Source organism: Brassica napus, chromosome C5, assembly GCF_020379485.1.
Source record: "Brassica napus cultivar Da-Ae chromosome C5, Da-Ae, whole genome shotgun sequence".
NCBI classification, from domain to species: Eukaryota; Viridiplantae; Streptophyta; class Magnoliopsida; order Brassicales; family Brassicaceae; genus Brassica; species Brassica napus.
The window spans coordinates 32,930,829-32,958,352 of NC_063448.1; the positions used below are offsets into that span (position 1 = coordinate 32,930,829).

The following is a 27,524-nucleotide window of genomic DNA, read 5'->3' on the forward strand; positions in this document are numbered from 1 at the left end:
AGATCTTCTCCAAAGGATGTAGAGATTCTTCTCCCTTGACAAGAGTACAAGTTTTCTGTCTCCAAAATCTCTCTAAAAAGTAACGTAGAATGTTTAGAATAATAAGAAAACATAGATATGAAGGTCTACGGTGGCTTGGGAGTAAAAAGAGGGAACCCTAGGTAAAATCCCGAAATATTAGACGTTGCCTTAAAAATCTCAGCCGCTGGAACAGACACTCGGGTTGTTCTGCTCGATCGGGAACAGTCAATTCAGACTGTTCTGCGTGAAAATCACCAAATTGCAGTGTTTTCTGCCTCTTTTGCTCCAACTGGTCCATCTCCTACCCAATGCAACTCCAGACCTGTAATGACTCGAAAAGACTAGAAAGACTCGATAAAGACTCAAAAACACTTTAGAAAACATTGTTAGAATGTATCAAAAACACAACATATCACTCAAGGATTTATCGATCAAGAGATTCAAAACGTAAGATGCCAAGGGTTTTATATGGTTCAATTCCATAACTCGAATATTAATAATAAGTTATCCAATTCTCATTGCGATAAACTATCAAATGCCTAACTTTAATCAAATGCCAACTCTCGTTGCGGATATGATGAATCAAATAAACATTTGAAATATTATAATATGTTTAACTAAATTCTTAGACCAACTCTTGGTGCAAATAAAATCTAGTCCATCAGGATTATGTTCAGGTATCGATTACACTCTTGTGTTTCAAAATGATCATATGATTCTAGGTTCTTTATACCAGCTCAAATTACCCCAGAGCCAACTTTTACTCTCTCAAATAAGAGGTTCAACTATAGTACATGGGGATCGAATTCACAGGGAGCGTGGGCATACAATAAATCAGATTAAATGTATAATCAAGTTAGCAAAAGAATATATTAAAGCAGTAAATGATTAGTAAATGATTAATAAGACAGTAAATAAGATAGATGTGGTTTGCAAACAGATAAGACAGAAGCTAGACTTTCAGGTTTAGGTAATCCAAATTATGATATGAATGTTAAAAACATGTGATAATCAATCCTAGAAATTGAATGCAAATATAAGACTCCAGCTCTCACTGTGAGTCTACATGTTTGAACATGTAACATATTTTTTATGCGATACGGAACGAGTGTCGATCGATACACCTATAGGGTGTCGATCGATATGCTTCCAAACATGCGTTAATGATCGGATCGATAAGTTCACTAAGTTGAAAATAAACCAGCGTTGTGCCTAATAACTTACCTCAAGATAATTATATTCATGTATGAATCTACTCTCGCAGTTGTCAATCCTAAGATCAAAATTCTAGTTAGCTACTCTAGAATGTAGGCAATAAGATCTAACTCGGTGAAGGATTTCCATTAATAACCTTAGCATTTCTAAATCAATAATTCATCATAACCTTATTAAACCCTAAATCTAACAAGAATTCTACTCAGACATAATCAAGCAGGACACAAAAATAAAAAGAATGAATTGCGTAATTAGATTGGAAATAGAAAAACTGGAGTTCCAATACAATACTCTCAAGGAGTTCTTGGACCTTATCTCCAAACCTTAAAAAGCTTCTAAGAACAATAAAATCTAATCTGTCTCCCTTGCCTCAACACTGGCATAGAGATATATATGTATTTTAGGTCAAAACTCGCAAGGGGCATTCTTGTAATTTTGTGGAACTTCTGGGCCCAATTCTTGATCTTGATCCGGCAAGGCCTTCTTGCGTGAGTGTCGATCGACATCAAGGATAAGTGTCGACCGACACTTTTTCTGTTCGTCGACTCTGTTCCCTCTTCATTTGCTTAGGTACAGATTTTGTTTCCTCTAAGCTTGATAAACTCCACAATGTCCAGAATGTACCTAAACTTGTAAAGACTCTAAATAAGATTTCAGACATAACATAAAGAGTCTAAACAAGACATATACTATGGCTTAAAAAGTGGGAAAATCCATAGTTTATTAACTCCCCCAGACTAATCATTTGCTTGCCATCAAGCAAAACATAGAACAATCATGAAAAAGGAGTTTTAAAACGGCGGGGACTCAAACAATCTCTAGAAACACTACCATCATCTCTGCAAAGTTATAGGTGGAAGTGAATCAATACTAACCTTAGAAATGTTTCAATGTACTACACTCTAGCTTAGCAACATACCATACATCTCACAACTCCACTAATAACGCCTGACATAGCCCTCTACTAACCTCATTTCTGCATATAAAATGTGTAGGTTAGATGTTGGGAATATTGATTACTGAACACATGGACTCTTACTCAAACAAGTATCTAGACTAACATGCAGTCTTTTCTAAACCTTTCTCTTTCTCTTTTTCTCTTTTCTCTGAATCTTTTTAATCTCAAATCAAATGATCAATGATGCTGATACAGCCATATTTTCTCATCTCATTTTCAAAATTTTCTCTTTTTTTTTTATAACAAAGTATAGGCGAATTGTGGGGTCATCGGTAATGTACCTACCCCTCGCTTCCAACAATATGTGATCATCCCTCTGAACTAAAATAGTGAGTTCATCGGTAATGTACCTACTCCTCAGCATCTCAGGAAATCATCTCAATCTTTTCTTTATTTAGATGCCGAAGAGAGAGAATGGGGAACCAAAAATAACAGACTTTTACCTTCCAAACTTGTAGTGGTAAGTGACCTAGTGCAGTGTTTACATCTACTATACTCTGCAGTCATTAGATTTTAAGGTGGTGCTAAAGAATGGTTAGATATAAATAGAAATCGATAAATCATCATCATCCCCTTCTTGACTCAATAAAACTTTAAGACTTACAGTAAAAAGATCAAATTAAAACACAATATCAGTAACTACCTCCCCCAGACTTAAACAACACTGTCCCAGTGTTATGCAGCCTAATATTGGTGAAGAAAATAAATCATAAGTAAAAATATAACAAGAAAACTCGTGTAAACTGCTCGTTGTGATCAGTATCGATCGATGACAACAAGGTGTCGAGCGATTCTTTGGTTCGAGTAGTAGATTGGTGCTATGAATGGTCTCGGGCGATGCTCATTGCAAAACTCGAGTTCCTTGGGTCTGAAAACAAAATAAAACAAAATATAAGTAGAAATATAAATAAAGACTTAAGTAAAATACCTAATAATGGGTTGCCTCCCTTTCAGCGCTTGTTTATAGTGTATAGCTTGACGTTTTGATAGATGAAACTAGTAAGGCATAGAAGAACTTGTTGGGAAAAAAGTCTCAACATCTTCCTCAAACATTTCAGACCATGAGCCTACAAAACGTCTTATGGCTTTCTCCCCTTTGGTTCTCTGTCTTTCCAGTCTCTCCATAGTGTCACTGGCTTTTTCCAGAAGATCTCCAAGATTCTTTATACACTTGTGTATCCAACCAATCCTGCTGTCTATAGGAGGATATTATATCTCATCCAGCCTCATGTTGATGCCATCCATCATCACTTCTTGGGATCTATGTACTCCAGCTATCATCTCTTCCAGCATTTCCATGGTTGTCAGTTGTGGTGGAATCAGTCTGCTCATCTTGAGCCGTCCCTCGTACTGTGGTAGACTCAAATCAACACTGCCCATTTCATCAGCCATTACTAGGATGTCAGCTATGTCATGCTTGGACACATAATCCTTCCATCTTGGGCTTTCGCATTTCCCCACTGGTCTCTGTAGACTCCATACTCATCTGGTGTGAGCACGTCATATGGTGATTGCTATCGGAGGAGTAGTGGCTGCTTCAAACATCATAGCTACGAGTTGCTCTGCAATCGGAGTGGTATCAATCGATGCAGTATGGGTGTTGATCGACACTTTGTCATCATCGTGTCCATAATCGCAGTGACATGTTACCACGAATCGTGGGTCATCACCCAGCTCAATGTACTATGTGTGCTCTCTCTGAACTTGGACATGGTAATAGAAAATGTTCACATCAACAAGTGTGAGACACAACATGTTTGTTTGCATGTTGTAAACAGCTCCTACGGTAGCCATAAAGGCTCTCCTAAGCAGTAGAGATGCATTACTAGGGCTGGGTTCGCGGGTCAACCCGCCCCGCATGACCCGCCAACCCGCGGATCAAATCTATTTTTTAAATTCAAAATTCCGACCCGCATAACCCGCGAAAGAAAAATCGTAAACCCGCACCCGCCCCGCTAAGATTGCGGGTAACCCGCGGGGCCCGCAGATAATATTAAATTTAATAAATAATTATTTTTTTTATCAATTAATCACTTTTTATAATAAAAATTATACATTTATAATTTAAATTATATAATTTTCATTAATTTATATATTTTTTACATATTTTTATTTTTATTTTTATTTATTTTAAAAAAATTTAGAAAAAAATAATATTTTTTTTATTTTGCGGGTCGGCGGATACCCGCGACTCAAATTTGGTTGATCCGCACCCGCCCCGCTAAAAATCGACTCAACCCGCACCCGCACCCGCACCCGCATGCTGAAATTTGTAAATCGATCGATCCGCACCCGCCCCGCGGCGGGTCAAACGGGGCGGGATCCGCGGGTAATGACCCAAATTCCCAGCTCTATGCATTACATCCTATCTTTATGTCCATCACGTGAAAATCTACAGCGATAAAGGAATTTCCGATTAGTACCTCAAGATCTCTGATTAATCCCCCTGAACTTACCTTAGAACAATCCAGAAAAGTTAAAGAATCCTTAAAGGTTCAATTTTAAGCCCAAATTGATTTGTCATTGCTTTAGGCATAATGCTGACTGAAGATCTTGTATCACACATTGCATTCTGGTAGACATGTTGATGTGCTCAAATTACCCCAAGAGCAACTCTCTCAAATAAGAAATCGATTGCAGAAGTTAAGGATCATATCCACAGAGACTCGATATCTCACACAATAGACTTTAGCTTCATACTATGCTAGGTTCAATAGTATAAAAGCAATAAATAAAGCAAAGCAGTAAATAGGAGTTTGTTGTTTGTGATGGAATGAAGGTTGCTAAACTTAAGATTTCATTCAGGTTATCAGAACTATAATCTATATATGCTAAGGGTTGATCCTACAACTCAATTCAATAAGAAAGTAATCAAGCTCTCGCATGCAATTACTAATCAGATGTCTAAATCTTTGTTCCAGCTGTCGCGTGCGAACAAGGACCGAGCGTAGATCAACACTATAGAGTGAATGTCGATCTATGCTTCTTCAGACAAGCATTAACGACCTAATTGATATGTCCACTAGGTTAACTAATCCAGCCGTCGCATGCACCTAACAACCTAGCTCAGTAGAATTATTATTAGGTAATAGACCATGCTTTCGCGTTCACCTAAGTATCCTAAATTCAAGGTTCTAGTTAGCTACTTTAGAACACAAGCAACAAGTTTAATCCTGTGAAGGATTCAATTAATCACCCTAGAAATTATATATCTCAGGAGAACATCAAAACCCTAGAAAACCTAGATCGAACAGGTGGATCTATTCAGACATGATAGTTGTCACAGAAATCATAGATGAATAGATATAAAATAGAAATCAATATAAAAACCAAAACCAAAACCAAAAGAGTTCCAGGAGGACTCTGAAGGAGTTCCAGGAGGAATCTGACGAAGTTTCTCTCTTCTCTCCTAACCTAATGAATATGAATAAAATAAAGCGTAACCGTCAATAATGGTTTAGAAAATACATAAATAGGATTTTAGGTCGGTCAGAGGCATTCTTCTAATATGTGGTGACTTATGGGCCCAATCCGGTCATGAAATAGGCTCAGCCCGTCTTCTGGCATCGGTGTACATGGACACCAAGGATGTGTCCTCGATCGACATTCCTTCTAATCCTTGACAGCTTCCTCTCGCGAGGCAGACATACTACGCTTCAGTAAAACGGGCATAACTGCTGCTATATAATGTTGATTGACCTCAAACCGGTGGCATTGGAAATCTAACTAAAAGCTTTATCTTGTATCAAAAGATGGCTTCAATATCACCGTAGGAAGGCCTCCATCCATAATTAAACCTCTAACGCGTCGGTTCAGTTCTGCACCTCAAAAAGCTTCATAATCACCAATGTTCTCCAGAACGTACGTGAACCTGAAAATACTCTAAAGCAGACTGCAAAACCATATAGTAGACTCAAGAAAGGAAATATACCATGGTATAAAAGTGATAAACTCCATGATATATCACATGTCCTGTGACAGTGCACGGGACTACGAACTTGCGAGGCTCACCTTTCATTTTTCAGCTTTGCATCTCTCTTTTTGAGGGCTCTAAGCTGATAAAAAAACTGCTCGATGTTCTCTTCTATTTATGTTCTCTCTGATAAATATCCAGAGATTATAGAATAAACCTCATCGAATGGTACATCATCAGGGATTTTCAAGACTCTTCGGGTAAAACCATATTGATGTGGGTGAGGCTAGGTTATGCAGATTAAGAGAGACAGAGAGAGGGAGAGAGAGGGAGAGAGAGAGAGAGAGAGAGAGAGAGAGAGAGAGAGAGAGAGAGAGAGAGAGAGAGAGAGAGAGAGAGAGAGAGAGAGAGAGAGAGAGAGAGAGAGAGAGAGAGAGAGAGAGAGAGAGAGAGAGAGAGAGAGAGAGAGAGGGAGGGAGGGAGAGAGAGAGAGAGTGAGAGTGCACATGACTACGAACTTGTCAGGATATATACCATGGTCTACCATGGTATATCACATGTCCTGTGACAGTGCATAGGACTACGAACTTGCCAGGCTCACATTTCTTTTTTCAGCTTTGCAGCTCTCCTTTTGAGGGCTCTAAGTTGATAAATTGCTCTCTCTGAAAAATATCCAGAGATTATGAGTAGAGTAAGACTCATCGAATGGTACATCATCAGGGATTTTCAAGACTCTTCGAGTAAAACCATATTGATGTGGGTGAGGCTAGGTTATCCAGATTGAGAGAGAGAGAGAGAGAGAGAGAGAGAGAGCACAGGACTATGAACTTGCCAGGACATATACCATGGTCTAAATGTGGGAAAATCCATGGTATATCACATGTCTCTTTCTTTTTCAGCTTTGCAACTCTCTTTTTGAGGGCTCTGAGTTGATAAAAATTTTGCTCGATGTTATCTTCTTTTTCTCTGCTCTCTCTGAAAAATATCCAGAGATTATGAGTAGAGTAACCCTCATCGAATGGTACATCATCAGGGATTTTCAAAACTCTTCGGGTAAAACCATATTGATGTGGGTGAGGCTAGGTTATCTTAAGAGAGAGAGAGAGCACGGGACTACGAACTTGCCAGGACATATACCATGGTCTAAATGTGGGAAAATCCATGGTATATCACATGTCTCTTTCTTTTTCAGCTTTGCAGCTCTCTTTTTGAGGGCTCTGAGTTGATAAAAATTTTGCTCGATGTTCTATTATTTTTCTCTGCTCTCTCTGAAAAATATCCAGAGATTATGAGTAGAGTAAGCCTCATCGAATGGTACATCATCAGGGATTTTCAAGACTTTTTGGGTAAAACCATATTGATGTGGGTGAGGCTAGGTTATCGAGAGAGAGCACGGGACTACGAACTTGCCAGGACATATACCATGGTCTAAATGTGGTAAAATCCATGGTATATCACATGTCGTGTGACAGTGCACGGGACTACGAACTTGCCAGGCTCACCTTTCTCTTTCAGCTTTGCAGCTCTCTTTTTGAGGGCTCTGAGTTGATAAAAAATTTGCTCGATGTTCTCTTCTTTTTCTCTGCTCTCTCTGAAAAATATCCAGAGATTATGAGTAGAGTAAGCCTCATCGAATGGTACATCATCAGGGATTTTCAAGACTCTTTGGGTAAAACCATATTGACGTGGGCGAGGCTAGGTTATATGGATTTAAACCCGATTAGGTTGTAAATAGTTTAATTCATCAATGACTTTTCTATCTTTACTCATCTTTTGACTTAAAAAATTTTAAAAAATAAATAAATGTTATAAATCAATTGATGGATGTTCATAACCGGTCTGATCTATTAGAGGCCCAAACCGCAGGAGAGAGAGAGAGAGGAGAGAGAGTCGGCCGAGTATGAGAGAGAGGCCGCCAAGAGACTTTCCATTCTTCTAGTTTTCCTAATTTACTTTTGTTTATGATTTGTAATCTTTCATATTCTTGTATTTCTATTTATCTCTCTTGTAACCCTTTTATAAAGGGAACACTTATTCATTAATAATATACAGAACTTACAGATTCTAGATCCTAAGTTTCACAACACGTTATTAGCACGAAAGCCTCTAAAACACCCTGAGCCTAAAAACCAAATCGCAAAACCCTAAACCTAAACCTAACCGGCGATCGCATCTAACCCTATCCCCGATCGCGTCTCTTGTTCCTGCAAAGCGTTCCAGCTCATGTCCACCTGATCAGCTCCAGCCCCAAGGCGTTCCTGATCCTAGACGACCTCAGCTTCCCGTTCACATCAGAGCTGCTCGCGATCCCGACTGCAACAGCTCGCGTTCCCTGATCAGCCGCTCGCAACCTCAGTACCGTTCGCGACCCGATAGGAAGCAGCCAGCTCGCGTCCGTTCCAGCTTGAGGTTCTCTCTTGGTGGTCCGGTTTCTACAATCTACTAACCTAAGGCAATTCGAATTCTAAGAACATGAATCGAATCTGGTTGATTGTAAAGAATGAAACCCTAAAATATAATCTCTAAGATAAAGCCATAGGACAATAGATCAAAACCCTAGATGAGTAAATCGAAGCTCTTAAAGTTCGATAAGTAAATCGAAGCTCTATAAGTTCGATCCCCAAACCCTAAAAACGAGATTGATCCATTGATCAATTAAAATCAGAACCTTAATGGTTTTGAATCTCAAATCAAATTCCTTTGATCTAAGATCAAATTTTCGAAAATCCTAAAACTCTAATTCAAAAAATATTGATTGATTAAAACTTATTGATTGATTGAAATTGAATTGATCATCCTGAATTTGAAATTGCTTGTTAATCAAATCGAAACCCTAAAAACCCTAATTCTGAAAATCGATTTTGATTATTTGAAATTGAACATTGATTGATTGATTTGATCACCTAGAACTATTGTTAAGATTGCTTAAACTTGAAATCTGAATAAATTGAAATCGTTTGGATTGTTTAAACTGAAACCCTAATAACCTAGTTTAGATTGTCTTAAAATCGAATCTGAAACTGCTTACTAGGTTAATTGTTCTAGATCATATCATCTTGCGGCCGTGTGGCCTTGTTGCATTCATACCATAATTTGATCACACTTGATTGATTGCAAATTGCACCTAGAACTTATTCTAGGAATGGTATTGAATCAAATCAAATAGCTGTATGGCTTGTTCTTTTGTTTGGCCGAGATTTTGCTTGTCTGATTGCATCATGTATGAACTGATAGAAACCATGTTAGGATTGCAATTACATGACAAACTAAATGCATAAGAGTGAACCGATTGTATCCATGGCCGTGCGGCTTGCTTATTGGTCGAGAGACATAGATCTTGGCCATATGGCTTGATTGATTGTTTGAACATAAAACCGTAATTGTTTAAACACTAAAACTTATTCCTAAAAGATCTAAAAAATATTTCAGATGTCGAAAATCAACAACCTTGATTTTGCTGCCTTAAATCTCTCTGGAGATAATTACCTTCAGTGGGCGCTTGATGCTAAGATCATCCTGAAATCCAAGGATCTCGGTGAATGTATCACCGAGGGCAATAATGCCAGTGAAAAAGATCAATACAGAGTCATCTTGATCATTCGTCATCATTTAGCTGAGAGTCTCAAGGATCAGTATCTAACCATTGAGAATCCACTAGATATCTGGACTGAATTAAAATCGAGATATGATCACCAGAGAACGGTGATCTTACCAAAAGCTCGGTTTGATTGGGCGAATCTCAGGATCCAAGACTATAAGTCTGTGGACGAGTATAACTCTGCACTGTTTAAGATCGTTTCTAAAATGAAACTGTGTGGTGAAAGTATTACGGATCAGGATATGTTGAGAAAACCTTTTCCACTTTCCACACAAGCTTACAACAACAGTACCGTGAGAAAGGTTTCAAGACCTATGCTAATCTTATTTCTTGCTCGCTGAGCAGAACAATGAATTATTGATGAGAAACAGTCAGATGAGACCTCTTGGATCAGCTCCACTACCTGAAGCACACACGACAGAGGACAATAAAGAGTCCAACCAAGTTCAAGGAAACGGCCAGCATGGCCGTGGTCGAACAAATCGAACGGACGTGGCCGCGGTCGAAGATATTTTGGCCGTGGGCGAGGGAATGGTCGAGACCATGGACGAGATCGTGGCTCATTTGGAAGAGGCCATGGTCGCGGCCGTGGATCTACATTCAAACCCCAACACTCGACAAACCATCAGACAAATCCGTGTGTCATAGGTGTGGAATGAGCAATCATTGGGCTAAGACTTGTAGGACTCCCAAGCATCTAGTTGACCTCTATCAAGAGAGTTTGAAAGGGAAGAATCCTGAAGCCCATATGACATATCAAGATGATGAAAATGATTTCAATCATGAAAAGGACGATCTTATGGATTATGAAACTTCAGATTGTCTTAAAGACTGAAGTTTGATTTCGACATTTGTAATCTAAATTTTTGTGTTCTTTGATTTGGTTTTTTTCATTTCCAATGTTGTCATTTCTTTGAAACTTAATAAAAAATGAATGGTTTTTATAAATGAAGTCTCTAAGCCACACGATCTTAAAAGACAAAAGATACTTCATAAACCTAACTCTGAAAAACGCCAACATCTCCACCATTGCGGGTATAGCTAGTCTCATAGAGGGTCATGGCCAGACTAACATCCTGTTGCCTATGGGTACACATCTTGAGATATCAGATGCCTTGTATTCACCCAAATCTAAGAGAAGTCTATTAAGCTTTAAAGACATTCGAATGAATGGCTTTCATATTGAAACCACGGGCGAAGGAAACAAAGAATCCCTTTAAATCTTTGATATCCATGGCAATAAGAAAGTTTTAGAATCCATTCCCGCACTATCTACTGGTCTTTACCATGCTAAAGTCAGTATGATCGAAGTCAATGCCACTTTTAACAAAGAAGCAATCGACAATTTCACTCTAAACTCAAACGGCCATTCTCTTAAAGAGAAACGACTCATCCCTAAGCACCTATCTTGTGTTGCTTGTTCCCAAGGGAAACTCATTTCTAGGCCATCACCAGTTAAAGTCACTAAGGAAATGATAAACTTGACATTTGCCAGGTTACTTGCTCAGATAATTTGATTACGAGCTCATTTCCAGACTATGCGTCTTGGTAATACTGGTGAATTCACTTCCCAAGCCTTTAATGATTACTGTATGTCCATGGGGGTAAGTGTGGAACACTCCGTGGCACATGTACATACACAGAACGGCTTGGCCGAATCATTTATGAAACGCATACAGCTCATAGCTCGGCCATTACTCATGAGGTCGAGACTTCCGGTCTCAGCGTGGGGACACGCGGCCGATATTCCCCATTACAATTTCTTACGGGTCACGAGCCAGACATTTCCCATCTAAAGACATTCGGCTATGCCGTTTTTGTTCCAATTGCTCCACCACAGAGAACAAAGATGGGACCTCAAAGGAAGATGGGGATATATGTTGGATTTGATTCCCCCACGATTTTAAAGTATCATGAGCCAACTACGGGTGATTTATTTGAAGGCCAGATACGCGGATTGACATTTCAATGTATCCGAACTTCCAACATTAGGGGGAGATAACAGTAAAATGGTAAAAGAAATATCATGGAATCAAACATCCATATCTTGGCAAGATCCTCGGACTCAAGAATGAGATTTAGAAGTCCAAAAGATTATACAAAAGCTAGCTTAAACAATTGCCAGATTCCGTTACTGACCCGAATAGAATGACTAAGTCATATATACCAGCTGCTAATGCACCAATAAGAATTGATGTTCAAGAAGGACACAATCAAGTTGCTACTGAGTCTAAGGCACATTTGAAAACGTGGTAGACCAATAAGTTCCAGAGATGAGATCCCTCGGATATTAAAGAAAGGTGCTAATAAATCCGTGGACGAGAGAATCCTAGACATGGTCAATCCTAAGATGGACAAACTTAAAAGCCACGGCCGTGGACGAGGAAACCATAAAAAATGGTTGTACCTAAGGTGCCTAACAATGAGGCTTGGGACGCCAAGCTTCAGGGTACTGAAGGTCGTAATGAAACCTCAATAAGTTATGTCATGTCCGGGACACAAATGGAACAAGAGAAAGAATGTCGACATTGATGATATATTTGCATGCAGTGTAGCACTTGAGATTATGAAATGAATGAGGATCATGAACCCACGTCCATACATGAGTGCACTCAACGAATCAGATTAGATCAAATGGAAAGGAGACGTGGAGTTAAGTTTATTAAGAAAAGAGAGGTTTTGGTCCCATAGTTCGGACACCTCTAGATATGAAACCAGTTGGACAAAATGAGTCTTTGTGAAAGAAATAAGACATGGCGAGATAGCAAGATATAAGGCACTGCCATATGCACAAGGATTCCACAAAGACCAGGAATCAATTATGAGGAGACATACTCCCCTGTGGTGGATACAACAAACATTTAGATTCCTAACAAGTCTGGCCATAAAAGAAGAAAAATAGACTTGCGGTTAAAGGATGTAGAAACCGCCTACTTGTATGGTCCACTGGATAATGAGATATATATAAAAGTCCCAGAGGGTATTGAGTTGTCAAATGCAACAGGTTCTCGAGAACTAAAGTATACAAGCATATGTTAATGATATAAAATATCCTAGGAACCTCTGGAGAGATTTCCCAAACGGTTGAATACCTTAAGAAAGAATTTGAGATGAAAGATCTCGGGAAAACGAAATTCTGTTTGGGATTACAGTTTGAGTACATAAGTGATGGAATCCTTGTGCATCAAATGACATGTACATAAAAGGTACTCAAGAGATTCAATATGGCCGATTGCCATCCTCTGACCAGTCTCATGGTCGTGAGATCTCTCGGTCTGGACACTGACCCATTCCGTCCCAAGATGGACAATGAGGATGTCCTAGGTCCCGAAATGTCATATCTCAGTGCCATAGGAGCTTTAATGTATTTGGCAACTCACACACGGCCTGATATATGCTTTGCCGTGAACCTACTATCTAGGTTTAGCTCTTGCCCGACCCAAAGACACTGGAACGGGATTAAACATGTTCTTCGTTACCTGCAAAGAACGAAAGACTTGGGTCTATATTATACTAACCATAACAAAGATGGTTTAGTTGGCTTTGCTGATGCAGGATATCTATCAGATCCACATCATGCTCGATCACAGACAGGATATGTCTTTACACATGGAGGTACGGCCATTTCATGGCGTTCCATGAAACAAACCATCTCGACCACATCATCCAATCACTCGGAAATCTTGGCCATACATGAGGCCAGCCGCGAGTGTGTTTGGTTGAGGTCGATGACCCAACACGTCCGAGCTGATTGTGGGATGGCCGAGAGCAAAGAACCAACTGTGATGCATGAGGACAATGCTGCGTGAATTGCTCAGCTCAATGACGGTTACATAAAAAGTGATAGGACGAAGCACATATTGCCTAAGTTCTTCTTCACTCACGAGTTTCAGAAAGCCGGTGAGGTTCAGGTCGTCCAAGTACGATCAAGTGACAATTCAGCATACCTATTCACCAAAGCGCTTCCTACCTGCACGTTCAGGAAGCTCACGCATCAGATTGGGATGCGTAGGCTGAAGAACCTCCACTGAGGTTCACATCAGGGAGAGTAGTGCGTGTTGTACTATTTTTCCTTCATCATGGTTTTGTCCCGCTGGGTTTTCCTGATAAGGTTTTAATGAGGCAACATTAAGCGTATTACAATCCTTGTATGGTTATGACATCCAAGGGGGAGTGTTATAAATCAATTGATGGATGTCCATAACCGGCCGATCTATTAGAGGCCCAAACCACAGGAGAGAGAGAGAGAGGAGAGAGAGTCGGCCGAGTATGAGAGAAAGGCGGTCAAGAGACTTTCCTTTTTTCTAGTTTTCCTAATTTACTTATGTTTATGATTTGTAATCTTTCATATTCTTGTATTTTCATTTATCTCTCTTGTAACATTTATATAAAGGGAACATTTATTTATTAATAATATACATAACTTACAGATTCTAAATCCTAAGTTTCACAACGATAAATTATATTTCATAACATGGATAAATCAGATTATTATTTTTGACAGCTAGAGGGGCGTATTAGATTAACTTTCGAAAATTTGACAAACAACAAAAAAGGATATAAAAGTGATTAAATAAATATATTCCAAGTGTGATCATGTTTCGCCTCTTTAAGAATCTCACTGTCTTTGTTGTGCGTCAGAACAGAAAAAAGAACTTCAATGTACTGAAGTTTCCACAGATCCATCTTCCCAAAAATATCTCTGTAGCTACTACTCCAAGAGATCTCTCTCTAATACATTACCTGTTTTCTCCCTCTAAAATAAAAATCGAAGCTTTTTTTTTTTTGTCTCCGATGAAAAGCAAAATCTACCACCAGCAAAACAGCAATAATAGTGTTGTAGGTAGCGACAATGGCTGCCGAAGCGAGTCTCCAAGCCCACCTCTATCTCCGAACCGCCGGGTCCCTCGTCGTCAACGGCGGCAAACTCTGTTCAGAGCTTCTTCTTTCTCTTTCCGGAGAAAGCTTCGTTACTTGCTTCTCCTTCCTATGATTTACGCTTCTGGGGTTTTCATGTGTGTCGGTCCTTTCGCGGGTCTCGTCGGCTGGGTCTATGTTCCCGGGTCTGTTTATCGGAGCCCCGAGATTTACTGGAAACTCCGAGATGACATTTTCGCTGACAATTCCACCGACGTCGAGGTTTTTTACAGTAAAAAAAATCCGTTTTTTTTTTCTTTTTGCTTTCTGATTTTGTATGTCAATGCTTCTTTCTGTTTATGGAACCAGTTATCTTCTGTGTGGAAATACAAAAGGAGACCAAAAATGCAAAAACCTTGTCCCAATTCGACAGTTACATCACATCTTGCTCTTAACGGAGGTAAGGAGCCAAACCAATTTCCTTAGATTTTGATACTATTAAATTGTGTGGCTTCCCAGTTTCTGGGATCGCCTGGGAATAAGATGATTTAAGAGTTTTCTTGTTCGTCGTTAGACAAATCTGACTTACTTATAAGAAGAGTTTTTAATGCTTTGCACACTAATGTGTTTGATGAAATTTTCCAGAATCATCTGCTCTTACTCTTAGTGGTTACTTGATTGTGGAGGCAAATGGCGGTCTTAATCAGCAACGTTCTGCGGTAACACCTTCTTTTCACTATAACCATTGATTTTATTATCCACTATGTCCTAAGTTGTTGTCTTGCTTTTTGTTTTTTTGTTTTTTTGTTTTTTCGATTGCTTCAGATTTGCAATGCTGTGGCTGTAGCGGGACTCTTAAACGCAGTCTTAGTCATACCGGAGTTTGAATTTCACGCCATTTGGAAGGATTCAAGGTAAGAAGCCAGAAAAAAATTGCATTACTTTCTCAAGTCTTGTTAAATAAAATATATATTGGACTAAGAATTGCAAATTTTCTGGCAGCACCTTTGGGGATATCTATGACGAAGATCATTTCATATCTAGCCTCGAAAGATATGTGAAAGTTGTGAGACATGTTCCGAATGAAGTTATGGCCCGTTTTGATTACAATCTTACAAGTATCCCTACTATTCGCGTTCAAGCTTGGGCTACTGTCAAGTATTATAATGGGGAAGTCTATCCAATGTTAAAGGAACGTGGGTAGGTTTATTTTTACTCTTGAATCTGTTACGTGACTTAGCTCTTTATGTTTCTGAAAGGGGTTTGTTTATTCAACTCAGGGTTATACGGATTTCTCCTTTCGCAAATCGATTGGCGATGAGTGTTCCACCGTATATCCAACTTTTAAGGTGCATAGCTAATTACAAAGCATTGAAGTTTTCTTCACCAATATCAACACTAGCTGAAAAGTTAGTTGATCGGATGGTTGAGAAAAGCTCAGACACCGGGGGAAAGTATGTCGCAGTCCACCTTCGATTTGAGGAGGTAAATTTTCTCTTGGTTTGCCTCACTCAAGAGTTTAGTCTTGTTTAATACTTTTTTTTTCTTTTTAAAAAAAAAACTTTGTTTGTTTTTAGGACATGGTGGCCTTCTCTTGTTGTCTTTATGAAGGAGGAAGAGCTGAGAAATCTGAAATGGATGTGATCCGGCAGAAAAGTTGGAAAGGAAAGTTCAAACGAAGAGATCGTGTCATTAGGCCTGACCTTAACCGCGTTATTGGAAAATGTCCCCTTACCCCATTAGAGGTAAATACCATTTCAGTTTCAGTTTTATTTTCAGGTATTATTATTTTGGTGAGCTTTCAAATTGCTGTTTTCACGTCAGGATAGGTCGGTATGATGCTCCGTGGTATGGGATTCGATAACAACACTTCCATATATTTGGCCTCGGGAAGAATCTACCAACCCGAGAAACATTTGGCTCCTCTACAGGAAATGTTTCCTCGTCTCTACACAAAAGAGTCTCTCGCAACTCCAGAGGAGCTTGCCCCCTTTGAGGTTTAACTTTAAAATCCATTAATCTAAGCAGTTATGTTGGCGGCTACATGTAAAATTTGATATTTTCTTCTTTCTCCGGTTATTTAGGGATATTCTTCCAGAATGGCTGCTCTGGACTACACAGTGAGTTTGTTAAGTGAAGTGTTTGTGACAACTCAAGGAGGAAATTTTCCTCATTTTTTGATGGGCCATCGGAGATTCCTCTTCGGTGGACATGCAAAAACTATCATACCCGACAAGCCAAAACTCGTTCTCCTTCTTCAGGACATGGAAATGAGGTACTATAATCTTCCTAGATAATATGTATATATGTATAGGCAACAGATGCCTGAAGATATTTACGTTCATTTTGTTGAGCTTTGATAAAGAAATAATCAAGAAAATGAATTTGGCATCTTTTAAAGCTCCTATGAGACTTACTATTGATTAAGAGTTTGTACAAATATTTCATCTGAATCCTTTAACAGGTGGGAAGTTTTCAAGAAGGAGATGAAACAGATGCTAGGGGAAAGCGATCGAAAGGGAGTAATGGTACCTAGACTCAGAAAGATCAACCGGAAAACTTCCATTTACACATACCCTTTACCCGAATGTGAATGCATCTTTCATCTGTCTTCCAATTTTTCGACCACCGGAAACATCCAGAATCTTGGAGCTCTTCATCCAACTTCCAACCTCATGACGTCTGCAAGACTGTAGTCCCAAAGTCTTTTTGATACTTGCACTTTAGCTTTGAGCCAGGTCCTGAACGTTGTTTTCGCTCTTGTTGAAAGCAAGCAAATCAGATATCGAGGAGATTTTTGAGGAAAACTTGGAGTTCACATGTATACACAAAAAAAAGTGTAAGAACTCTTCAGAATTGAAGGTGTATTCTGGTCTTTTAGGATCTAGGACAGTCGCAAAAACAAGGGTGTGATTTTCTGTACTTAATGTTTTATCTTTTTGTTCATTACTTACGTTGTGCCCCTCAATTGTTAAGTGTATAGAATTTTACATCGCTCTTTTGGAAAATTTTATTTGTCTTAATTGTTTGTAAACAATACATCTCGTTACGATTGTTTGGGATGTATGAAGTGTCTTTAGTTTTAATTTTTATCTGCAACAGCCATGTTCTTTTTATAAACGCCACGACCAGCGTCGCGGCAATAAATAAACCTACAACCGGAGTAACTTTATTGATCTCGAAACTGGCGTCAGTCGCCAAGAAACGATCGAAGACAAAAAAAGGAGTTGCCGCTGCTGCTGTGAATTCCAGCGTCGCATGTGGCAGTTATTAATTACTGTAGCGGCTGAAAAAAGAAAATCTGATTTGCCGTGACTGTGATGCATTTGCCGTGATCATAGTTGTTTTTTTGAATCGCAGCCGCTGACGCGAGTTTATTAAACGAACAGGACCACAAAAATTATCTGACATGCTTTATTTACTTTTTACATGTAAAGCCAAAAAATTATGATATAGTTGTCACAAACTTAAAATATTGGACTCTTTTATACTATCTTGTTTGAGACTAATATTTCTAATTTACATATAACAAACTTAAGTCGAAGAAACTTGTCCATTCTACAAATTGAATGAATCAGTGATAATAGATGACTGCTTACTCGAGGGATCCATACAATAAGAACATTATTTTGTAATCTACGATTGTAAATCAATAATACAATGATCAGTTCCGATAGAGGAATACGTTATGCTATCAAATACAAACAACGATACTATAAAGTACTTCTTAGCTGTATCTTCACTGGAAATGCTCACTTTTTTTTTTGATAATTGTAAATTATATTACCAAAAAAAATTTGGTTACATCAGCTGCAAAAGTAGGGAACTTCTATGGCAAAAAAAAGGTAAAAAACCAGTGAGAAGTTATACGTTTGGAACAACCAAAGTCAACTAGAGTTAGCTATAAAAAAACCACAAAGAGACTAGGTTCCACACTCTTTGTTTTGTCTTCTTGCTAGTAGAGTGTCTTTCTTTGTCCTGTCAATTTTGGTGAATATGACAATGGACGTTGATGGAGGCCTCCCAGTTTATGTCATTTTTCTCCTTCCAAATGAGGTAGACTCCTGTTTGGCACACAATTTTTCTGAGATATCGTCACCTTACTGAGCCAGTCTTCAAAAGAAGCCATTCAATCAAGTCATTCCATGATGTAATTCGAACCCCTGGGGAGCCAAGTTTGTGTTTAACGCGGTCCCAAACGCCTGCTGCGAACCTGCAATTATTGAACAGATGATCTCTTGATTCTTGGTCAGTGGAACATAGAGTACAAACTCCTGAGTCCATCAAGCCCCACTGGTGCAAACACTCATTATTGGGAGTCTACTGAGATTAGCCACCCAGAAATTAAAAACAGTTTTTGGAACCATGTTCTTGAACCATACCATCTGTGACCACTCCTTTGTCTCAGCCCTTGGCCTAAAAAATTCCCAAGTTTTCTTTGTAGAGAAAATATCACTGCAGCTATTCGAAGGACCCCACAGGAATGTATCCGGTTCAGATGGGACAGCTTGGTGGGGCCAGTCCCTAAGCGTTGCCCTTAGAAAAGAAATATTCGGATTCCGAGTTCGAGAAGGAGCCCGCCAGTCCCTTACAGAAAACGCTTCAGCAACGGTTGATTGATCTTGGATACCCATTAAGAGTGGTCCATTTGAGTCAATGAAACGAACCAAAAGACCATGAATAGACCAATTATCATACCAGAAACTGATTTTCCTTCCATCTCCTACTCTACCACTCAACATCTGACTCGCTAGAGATCAAAGTGATAGGAGAGTTTTCTAAATCCACAAATCTGTTTCTTTTGCTTCAAACGACCAAATATTCCGTTGTTTAAGTTTGTGCTCTCTCATCTAAGCAACCCACAAAGAAGTGGTAGATGCAAAAAAGGAGCCAAATTAGCTTGATATTCAACGCTTTGTTCCAAACTTCGAAATTCCTCGACCCCAGTCTCCCCTCTGATTTCAGTAAACCGCTAGACTGCCACGAGACGCTACACATCGCTTCTGAATGTCCCCAGACCATAAGAACCGATTACACAGAGAATCAATTTCCTTTCGGTATACTCACATTTACCATACACTAATTTATATTTTGTTGGCAAGTGTTTCGATGTGAACATCTTGTCTACTATCTTTCTTTTTTTTCTGAGACAGCTCAGACATCTGGTTAGGTTAGTATGTCCAAATTAAAGACTTAAAAGTTTCTCCTTTTCATTTTTTTTTTTTATGATTCTTGCCGATCACATGATTGGAGTTTCAGTATCTAGAAAAACCAACCAAAGAATTTGGCCTGAAGCTGTTGCGACAATTTTAATCAAAATACAAGGTAAATGTTGCCAATCTTTCACGCGAATGCAATTAAGAGACGGAGCACTCGACAAGGCGTTCAATAACATTCACACAAAGTTGAAGATTTTTTTCTATCCATCCTCTGCATAGGAAGCTACGACTTAAACCAAGCTTGGAACGACAAAGTTTAAAACAAACACACACCACTGCAATGGAGGAATCTAGCACACAACACAAAGCTTGACCAGACAAGACACAAGAATTTACAGAGAAGAAGAAACGAGAGGCATTCTTAAGTTGTCACCACATGTATCTGCGTTGGAGTAAGTATTTGCCTGCGAGTCTACTTACTCGGAGTGTGATGTCCAATACATTAGCCCACTGCCAAAACAGTTTTAGTCAGCGCCCAGATACATATACCTTAGAATTGCAGTACAAGAATATAAAATGATATTATTGAAATGGCAAATCTCCAAAATAGCACATTTCTAAGTTTATATCACAAAAATAGCACTCAAAATCTAAAATGACCAAAATAGCACCTTTCTAAGTTTATCCTTTGAAAATTTTAATTTTTTTATTTTTCAAAATTTGAAATCTTATCCCCAAAACCTCATTTCTCAACTCTAAACCCTAAACTTTAAACCCTAAACTCTAAACCATAAACCATAAACCATAAACCCTAAACCCTAAACCCTAAACCCTAAACCCTAAACCCTAAACCCTAAACCCTAAACCCTAAACCCTAAACCCTAAATCCTAAATCCTAAATCCTAAATCCTAAATCCTAAATCCTAAATCCTAAATCCTAAATCCTAAATCCTAAATCCTAAATCCTAAACCCCACCCTTTAATTCTAAACCCTAAGTTTGTGACTTTTGACCTTGAGTGCTAGTTTGGGAACATAAACTTGATTTAGTGCTATTTTTGTCTTTTTCTCTTATTGAAAGTCTCATTGCAAATTCAAATAACATAAAAGTTATACCCATATAATCTAGTTCTAGATTGGAGAAAAACAAGAAAACACACTTTTATATAATGATGTAGTATGGATTGTAAGGATGATTCCTAGAGGAAAGTTGTAGTCATAAGAGAATATTCTACAACTGTTTGGGTTCAGTCTTCTCAATCTAAAAATGCATTGAAAACAAAGAATAACAACCTTCAAGTATTGACGGAACATGCAAAGTGTTACCTTATCAATACAAATACACATTGAAAGACACCGGCGACACCAGTCCAGGTGGAAGGCCCAGTTTTGACGACCGAATCTTGAATCAGCAAACCAACAGAAGCAGCTAGGGAAACAAACGCCACGACATACGCTATGAAAAGCCATAGCTTCAACCTGTAGCAATCATTCAAATATACAAGTTGAAGCAAAATCAGTATCAACTAATGAACTGTGGGAGCAAGGATCCTCCAATGAATACAGCTAAAAGCTCGATTTTATCAAAGCCTTCTGATTCGAAAAGAAAACATGAATCCAAGTCAACGAAAAGAAACCTCCATTCGCCTTCGTCATAAGGAGAGTAATCGATATCTTCTTTTCTGACGCAATTGAACATCAATGCTCCGAGGGAGGCGAATATGCCTGCGTTAAACGGAAACCCTAAATCAGATTTACCCCGGGAGGGTTATTTGTGAGAGATAGTTTTACCGGGAAGGTAGTGGAGGAAGGGAACTTGGATGGAGCTGCATACGACGGCGTCGACCCAAAACCACCAGCCGGTGCCGAAAACAGCGCCGGAGAAACCCGGCCCGAAAATCGCCCAAAGTTCAGCTAAGTCCATCGCTAGATGATCGGTTTCAGATCGGATCTAACACCCGTGCAGTGAAAATTTTAACAATCTTTGTTACAACGAATACTCACTGTCGCCCCTATTAATTTTCCGAAAACCTTTTTTTTCTGTTTAACTCCAAAACCTATTTAAAGAGATAATGTTTTGGTGGTTTTTGATTGAGAATTGAATTTAGACATGTCAATTAGACAAAAGCCCATAGCCCATAGCCCATATCCATTCAGCTCAATTCTCTAGTACATAAAATTTTAGTTATTTTAAATTATTTTTATATAGCTAAGTTAAGCCGCCGTACCCATGAAAAAAAAGAAAAGAAAAAAAAATTCCATAGTCGCCAATTTTTCTCCGTGATTGGCGGTACTTCTCATATATGTTTTGTATGGTTTATGGTGGTTTTGGGCGAAGGTTTCCCTTTTGTTAGTTTATATCTCTCACTGGTTTTAACGATCAGGATCTATAGAATTATTTTTGTTGTCAAGCTAAGGCTGCTTTAGAATTAGGTTGTGGTGCTTTTGTTTCTCATTGGTTAGTTACAGTTATGGTCAATTAGTTTTTTCGTCTTGTTCTAGTTTTTTGGATTCGTTAGTGTGAGGTGTAGTTGTTGTGGAAGTATCTACTAGACCTCTCTTTTGTCCACTGTGTATCGGGCGAAACGCGACCTCTCTTTTATCCACTATGTATTGGGCGAACGTTTCTAGACAAAGCAGTGGGTTTGATTTGCATGTTTTCTCTTGCGAGGAGTTGACCAGTTTGAGCTATGTAGATTGATATTCTGCCTAACTAGTGTCCGCATGTAAGACATGTAAATATTCACTAGTGTTTTCCCCTTTAGCGTTTCAAGTATGTGTGTCCTTGAGCCTAGGTGTTTGGTTTTGACTTGGTTTTGTCTCGGCTCCGGTTTGCAACAGTCTCTGGTGTTGATTTAAGTTTATCCTCACACATGCATGTACCGATGTTGTGCCTGTTTGGACTTGGTGGTGTACCCTTCAGGGTTGGGTTTACCTAGGTCATTGGTTCTTTGGTTATCTTCGGTCTCATGTTATTTTGGAGTGTCTGCGAGTTATGTTCAGTCCATCAATCCCAGTTTTAGTATCGATGGCTCTCTAATGCTTATTTTTCGTATTATCCTACCTCACTGTTATTGTATCTTTCTTTTGGGCTATTGTTTCTGTAGATATTATCATTTTCTACCAGCTTTTGTTATCCACGATGTGTTTCGTTATAAAAGATTTAATAAAATTTTGAGTTAAACAAAAAATACTTTATATAGTTTTGTTCTAACATACATATTTATTTTTCCGAGATTTTAAAATATTGGAATCTGGATATCCAAACTATAATTTCAGTATATGAATCCGTAAAATTATTATTTAGATTCAGATCCTTGAATATTTGTTTTTTCGAAGCGTCTCTGAAGATCTCATATATTAGTTTCAACTCCAACTTGGCCTACATCTATATTATTAAAACTGAAGTACCTTTAGTACTGTTTGGAAACAAAGATAAAAAAAAATGAGAATTGTTTGGAAACATGGATAACAGATTTATTACTTTCTTTTATTTACACATTTAATCATTGCATTTATAATAAATGACATATTTCCTTTTTGTATTTTTTTATTTACAGATTATGCCACTACATTTAAAATCAATTTAAATTAATTACTTGCAATGGTTGTTGTTTCTTTATAGTGAAAATAAAAACACAACTGAAATATATAGTATATATTATATAAAAGAATTTTAAATATACCATTACTTTATTTAGTTTAATCAAATATAAAAAATTCGAGAGTTCAATTTTCAAGAAAATAAAATATCATAAAATTAAAGATAATTCATAGAAAACTAATGCAAAAATTAAAATTTTAGGTATTTTTTTTCTTTTGAAAATAAATTCACAAAAAAAACAACAGATCAATATATGAATAGTACAATTACATCAAATTGCATTAAGTTATAAAAAATAATATAATATTATGTATAAATAAAAAAAAATTATCAAACATCTATATTATAAAATAATATATTATATTCTATATGTATGAATTTTTTTTTATCAAACCAGTGGTTTATGATTTTATGTTAAACAAAAATTAAATCAAGCACCCGCGCGGGGGCGCGGATCAAGTTCTAGTGTTTATTATTTTCTTTGTTCGGAAACTCGTTAGGCGCTACGCGTGCGGCATACTAGAGCCTAGCGATTTATTGAAAAATCGGGAAAAAATCGGAAAGTACGCGAGGAGGAATTTTTCGTACTTTTATGCTCTATTTATATGTGTATTACTAATTTTTATGCATAATACATGTTTATGTAAAATAAATTTTTATGTCCCATGTAAATGTATTGATTTTGTGCATTCATGTTTATCTTTAGTCATCAATTTGTATATACACAGTAATATTGCTCGATTTTACAGAACAAAAACTAGCCTCTCACTTATTTACATCATCTGTATTATCATTAAACTATCCTCTTACTTATACGGTAAGAGTTACAAAAGCAATATAAGACCACTAGCCACTTTAATGATATTGAAACAACAAAAAATAAGCTTTTGGAGACTTAGTTTGTGGAAATGGGTCGTACATATATAATTGATTGTTTGACCCAATAGATGATTTGGAGGAGACTAGTAAAGCCCAAAAAGAAACATCAGATTGTGGAATATGAAGAGAAGGAGATGATCGGTGTTAGCAGACACACACACACAAAAAGGACATGATCGGTCAGACAGAGTGATGATAACCATAACATCATGTAATAGCTCGATTTTTCTGGGTTTTACTTTCAGTTTTTTCCTTTAATTTTCAAAATCCAAATGAACCCAATTGATTTCATCCATGTTCGAGGTCGACGAAGCCAAACCACCGACAGTCACAATCTCACCGTACTTTGAGCAGTTGGTTGGCTTTTACCTGAATCTGCTTCAATTTGGATTTGCAAGTGATGGATGAGCTTGATTCTGGTGATTTGGTTTCGGTTAAGTGAATTTGAGGAAAAGCAATCACAACTTTTGTTGTCTTGTCGGAAAAGAGAGAAGAAGATTGTGTATAAACGTAGAATGACCGATTTTTGGGTCAGACGATTTCACGTTTCAACGGCCGCGTAATGTTAAACCACGCTTTCTGCGGTCAAGAATCGGTATGGCGTTGAAGGCAACCGTATTGGCTCAACTCGCCTCAGTGAGCTCACGTTTCCACTACAAGAAAACAGCGGTATTCTGACGGAAATTCCGACGGAAAATGAAATCCTCGGAATATCCCGAGGAATTTCCGAGGAAATTCCGAGGAAACACAAAATTTGGTTTCGTCGGAATTTCTTCGGAATATACCGATGGAATTCCGAGGAAATATCAATCCGTCGGAATATTCCGAAGAAATTCCGAGGAAAAATGTGTTCCTCGGAAAAAACCGATGAATTCTGAGGAAATATTATAGCCGTTGGAGAGCCGTTGGGGGATTTTACAAAATTCCAAGGAAATTCCGACGAACTAGCCGTTGGCGTCGGAATTCCGTCGGAATTTCCTCGGTCTGTCGGTAGGATTTAAACTATAAATACAAGCAATCCTCTTCCTCTTCATTCACTCCATATCTTCATCCTCTCTCTTACTCTATTTACACACGAATTTGATTCATAAAAAATATGTCTTCTTCAAATTATTTTCGTTCTTGGATCGATCGACCTCATTTGGATCCGAACACGAGATTGCTTCCGGAAGAATACCAACGAGGTATAACCGAATTCATGGGGTTAGTTCACCGACAACCGGAAGCAAAAACAGGTATGTTAAGATGTCTTTGCTCTAATTGTAAAAATAGAAAGGTTATTAAAGAGTGGGATGTTTGGACTCATCTATATTTGAGTGGGTTTACACGAAGTTACAAAATTTGGTATCATCATGGAGAAACTGATTATGAACATGGTAGTACTAGCGAACCTCAGCCAGCGGTTAGATTAGAAGAACCAATTAGAATGGATGTAGATTATGGTGTAGGTACTGAGGAGATGGTAAATGATCATTTTAGAGGGGAAAATTTACCCAATGCACAAGCTAGTAGATTTTATGATATGTTGGATGCTGGAAAGCAACCATTGTACGAAGGTTGCAGAGATGGTCATTCAGCTTTATCATCTGCTACAAGATTGATGGGCATTAAAACAAATTATAATTTGGCTGAAGATTGATGTGCTCGTTCAGAACTTCATGTTGATGAGAATGGTAGGGCTCCTTTTCTCATATACCGACTTGATGCAGAGGGAAAAGATGCGTTCTTTGATTGGATTTCAAACGATGTGGAATTTCCAGACGGTTACGCATCAAATTTGCGTAACTGTATCGACAGAAAAGGAAAGTTTACTGCCTTGAAAAGCCACGATTGCCATGTAATGATGCAGCGCCTCCTTCCGTTCGCCTTCAAGGAACTATTAGCACGAAATGTTCATGAAGCAATTGCAGGGATAAGTTGTTTCTTCCGCGATTTATGCACGAGATCAGTGACTCTTGAAGGTATTGAAAATTTGAAGACTAACATAGCCGTGATTCAGTGCAACCTTGAGAAGATATTTCTTCCCTCATTTTTTGATGTTATGGAGCATCTTGTTATTCACCTGGCAAGAGAATTGGAACTTGGTGGTCCTGTGCAGTATAGATGGATGTATCTGTATGAGCGGTATATGTTCCATTTGAAGAAGATGGTGAAAAATTTAAGTAGGGTGGAAGGTTCTATAGTCGCACAGATGATCAATGAAGAAACTTCAAACTTTACCGAGTACTACTTTCCAGCAGAAGTTCAGACCAAAAACAGAAGACCTGCTCGGCATGATGATAGAGGCGAACGGGCAACATATCATGTTACGGTTCCAGACATTTTCACAGACGTTGGACGACTTAGCTTAAAACCAAAGGACCGTCGACTTACTGAGCAGGAGCACAGTCATTTGCAAACATATTTGCTCACCAACTGCGAAGACGTTCTTCAATATGAGAGGTAAATAAATTAGCTTACAAATTTTTATTTTAACAAGTTGAAATTTAAATCTTAATTAATTACATTATTGTCATCATATACATTAATCTCAGCGAAAAGCTCGATTTTATCAAAGTCTTCTGATTCGAAAAGAAAACATGATTCCAAGTCAACGAAGAGAGGAATGGAAAAGAAACCTCCATTCGCCTTCGTCATAAGGAGAGTAATCGATATCTTCTTTTCTGACGCAATTGAACATCAATGCTCCGAGAGAGGCGAATATGCCTGCGTTAAACGGAAACCCTAAATCAGATTTACCCCGGGAGGGTTATTTGTGAGAGATAGTTTTACCGGGAAGGTAGTGGAGGAAGGGAACTTGGATGGAGCTGCATACGACGGCGTCGACCCAAAACCACCAGCCGGTGCCGAAAACAGCGCCGGAGAAACCCGGCCCGAAAATCGCCCAAAGTTCAGCTAAGTCCATCGCCAGAAGATCGGTTTCAGATCGGATCTAACACCCGTGCAGTGAAAATTTTAACAATCTTTGTTACAACGAATACTCACGGTCGCCCCTATTAATTTTCCGAAAACTTTGTTTTTTGGTTCAACTCCGAAACCTATTTAAAGAGATAATGTTTTGTGGTTTTTGAGTGAGAATTGAATTTAGGGAAAATTGGAAAAATGAGATATTTGAATTTTATTTGTCACAATAGAATTTCTGATATTTTGGGCAATTCTGTACAATTTTTACTCTTTTTTATTGTTAAAATAGTAAACTGAATTTTAAAAATGTTAAAAAATATGAAAACTATTGGAAACATAAGTATGACAATATATATGTTTAAAAGTTTTTTTTTTTTAAAGTGGAATCATATTTTATTTTATCTTCTAACTACAGTTA

The 27,524-nt window shown here is 38.2% G+C and overlaps 2 protein-coding genes across 4 annotated transcripts; one reads left to right on the forward strand and one right to left on the reverse strand.

Annotated features, from left to right (window-relative positions):
* Positions 1 to 14,309: 14,309 nt before the first annotated feature.
* On the forward strand, positions 14,310 to 17,661 carry BNAC05G27230D (O-fucosyltransferase 10). Its single transcript, XM_013788199.3, has 10 exons — positions 14,310 to 14,844; positions 14,932 to 15,022; positions 15,208 to 15,281; positions 15,388 to 15,476; positions 15,565 to 15,762; positions 15,843 to 16,047; positions 16,140 to 16,307; positions 16,392 to 16,559; positions 16,647 to 16,837; positions 17,027 to 17,661. The coding sequence occupies exons 1-10, from the start codon at positions 14,500 to 14,502 to the stop codon at positions 17,256 to 17,258; spliced, it is 1,761 nt and encodes a 586-aa protein (XP_013643653.1). The 5' UTR covers positions 14,310 to 14,499; the 3' UTR covers positions 17,259 to 17,661.
* A 2,231-nt stretch (positions 17,662 to 19,892) lies between these two features.
* Positions 19,893 to 27,214, reverse strand: LOC106348461 (transmembrane protein 50A-like). Of its 3 annotated transcripts, none has more exons than XM_048756866.1 (4): positions 26,975 to 27,214; positions 26,821 to 26,908; positions 21,046 to 21,198; positions 19,893 to 20,231 (listed from the first exon to the last, which is right to left on the reverse strand). In XM_048756866.1, the coding sequence occupies exons 1-4, from the start codon at positions 27,105 to 27,107 to the stop codon at positions 20,198 to 20,200; spliced, it is 408 nt and encodes a 135-aa protein (XP_048612823.1). In that variant the 5' UTR covers positions 27,108 to 27,214; the 3' UTR covers positions 19,893 to 20,197. The 3 variants fall into 3 exon arrangements, with proteins under 3 accessions (XP_048612823.1, XP_013643665.1, XP_048612824.1); XM_013788211.3 differs by lacking the exons at positions 26,821 to 26,908; positions 26,975 to 27,214 and adding exons at positions 21,357 to 21,444; positions 21,511 to 21,829; XM_048756867.1 differs by lacking the exon at positions 19,893 to 20,231 and having other exon boundaries at positions 21,140 to 21,356.
* Positions 27,215 to 27,524: the final 310 nt, after the last annotated feature.

Excerpts from the sequence above, each read along its gene's own strand:
- BNAC05G27230D (XM_013788199.3), top strand. The coding sequence starts at position 14,500 with ATGAAAAGCAAAATCTACCACCAGCAAAACAGCAATAATAGTGTTGTA. Across the intron at positions 15,763-15,842 it reads CCAATGTTAAAGGAACGTGG|GGTTATACGGATTTCTCCTT; the intron begins GTAGGTTTATTT and ends TATTCAACTCAG. Across the intron at positions 16,560-16,646 it reads AGGAGCTTGCCCCCTTTGAG|GGATATTCTTCCAGAATGGC; the intron begins GTTTAACTTTAA and ends CCGGTTATTTAG.
- LOC106348461 (XM_048756866.1), bottom strand. The coding sequence starts at position 27,107 with ATGGACTTAGCTGAACTTTGGGCGATTTTCGGGCCGGGTTTCTCCGGC. Across the intron at positions 26,909-26,974 it reads CTTCCTCCACTACCTTCCCG|GCATATTCGCCTCTCTCGGA; the intron begins GTAAAACTATCT and ends CGTTTAACGCAG. Across the intron at positions 20,232-21,045 it reads TGTGTATTTGTATTGATAAG|TGGGCTAATGTATTGGACAT; the intron begins GTAACACTTTGC and ends CTGTTTTGGCAG.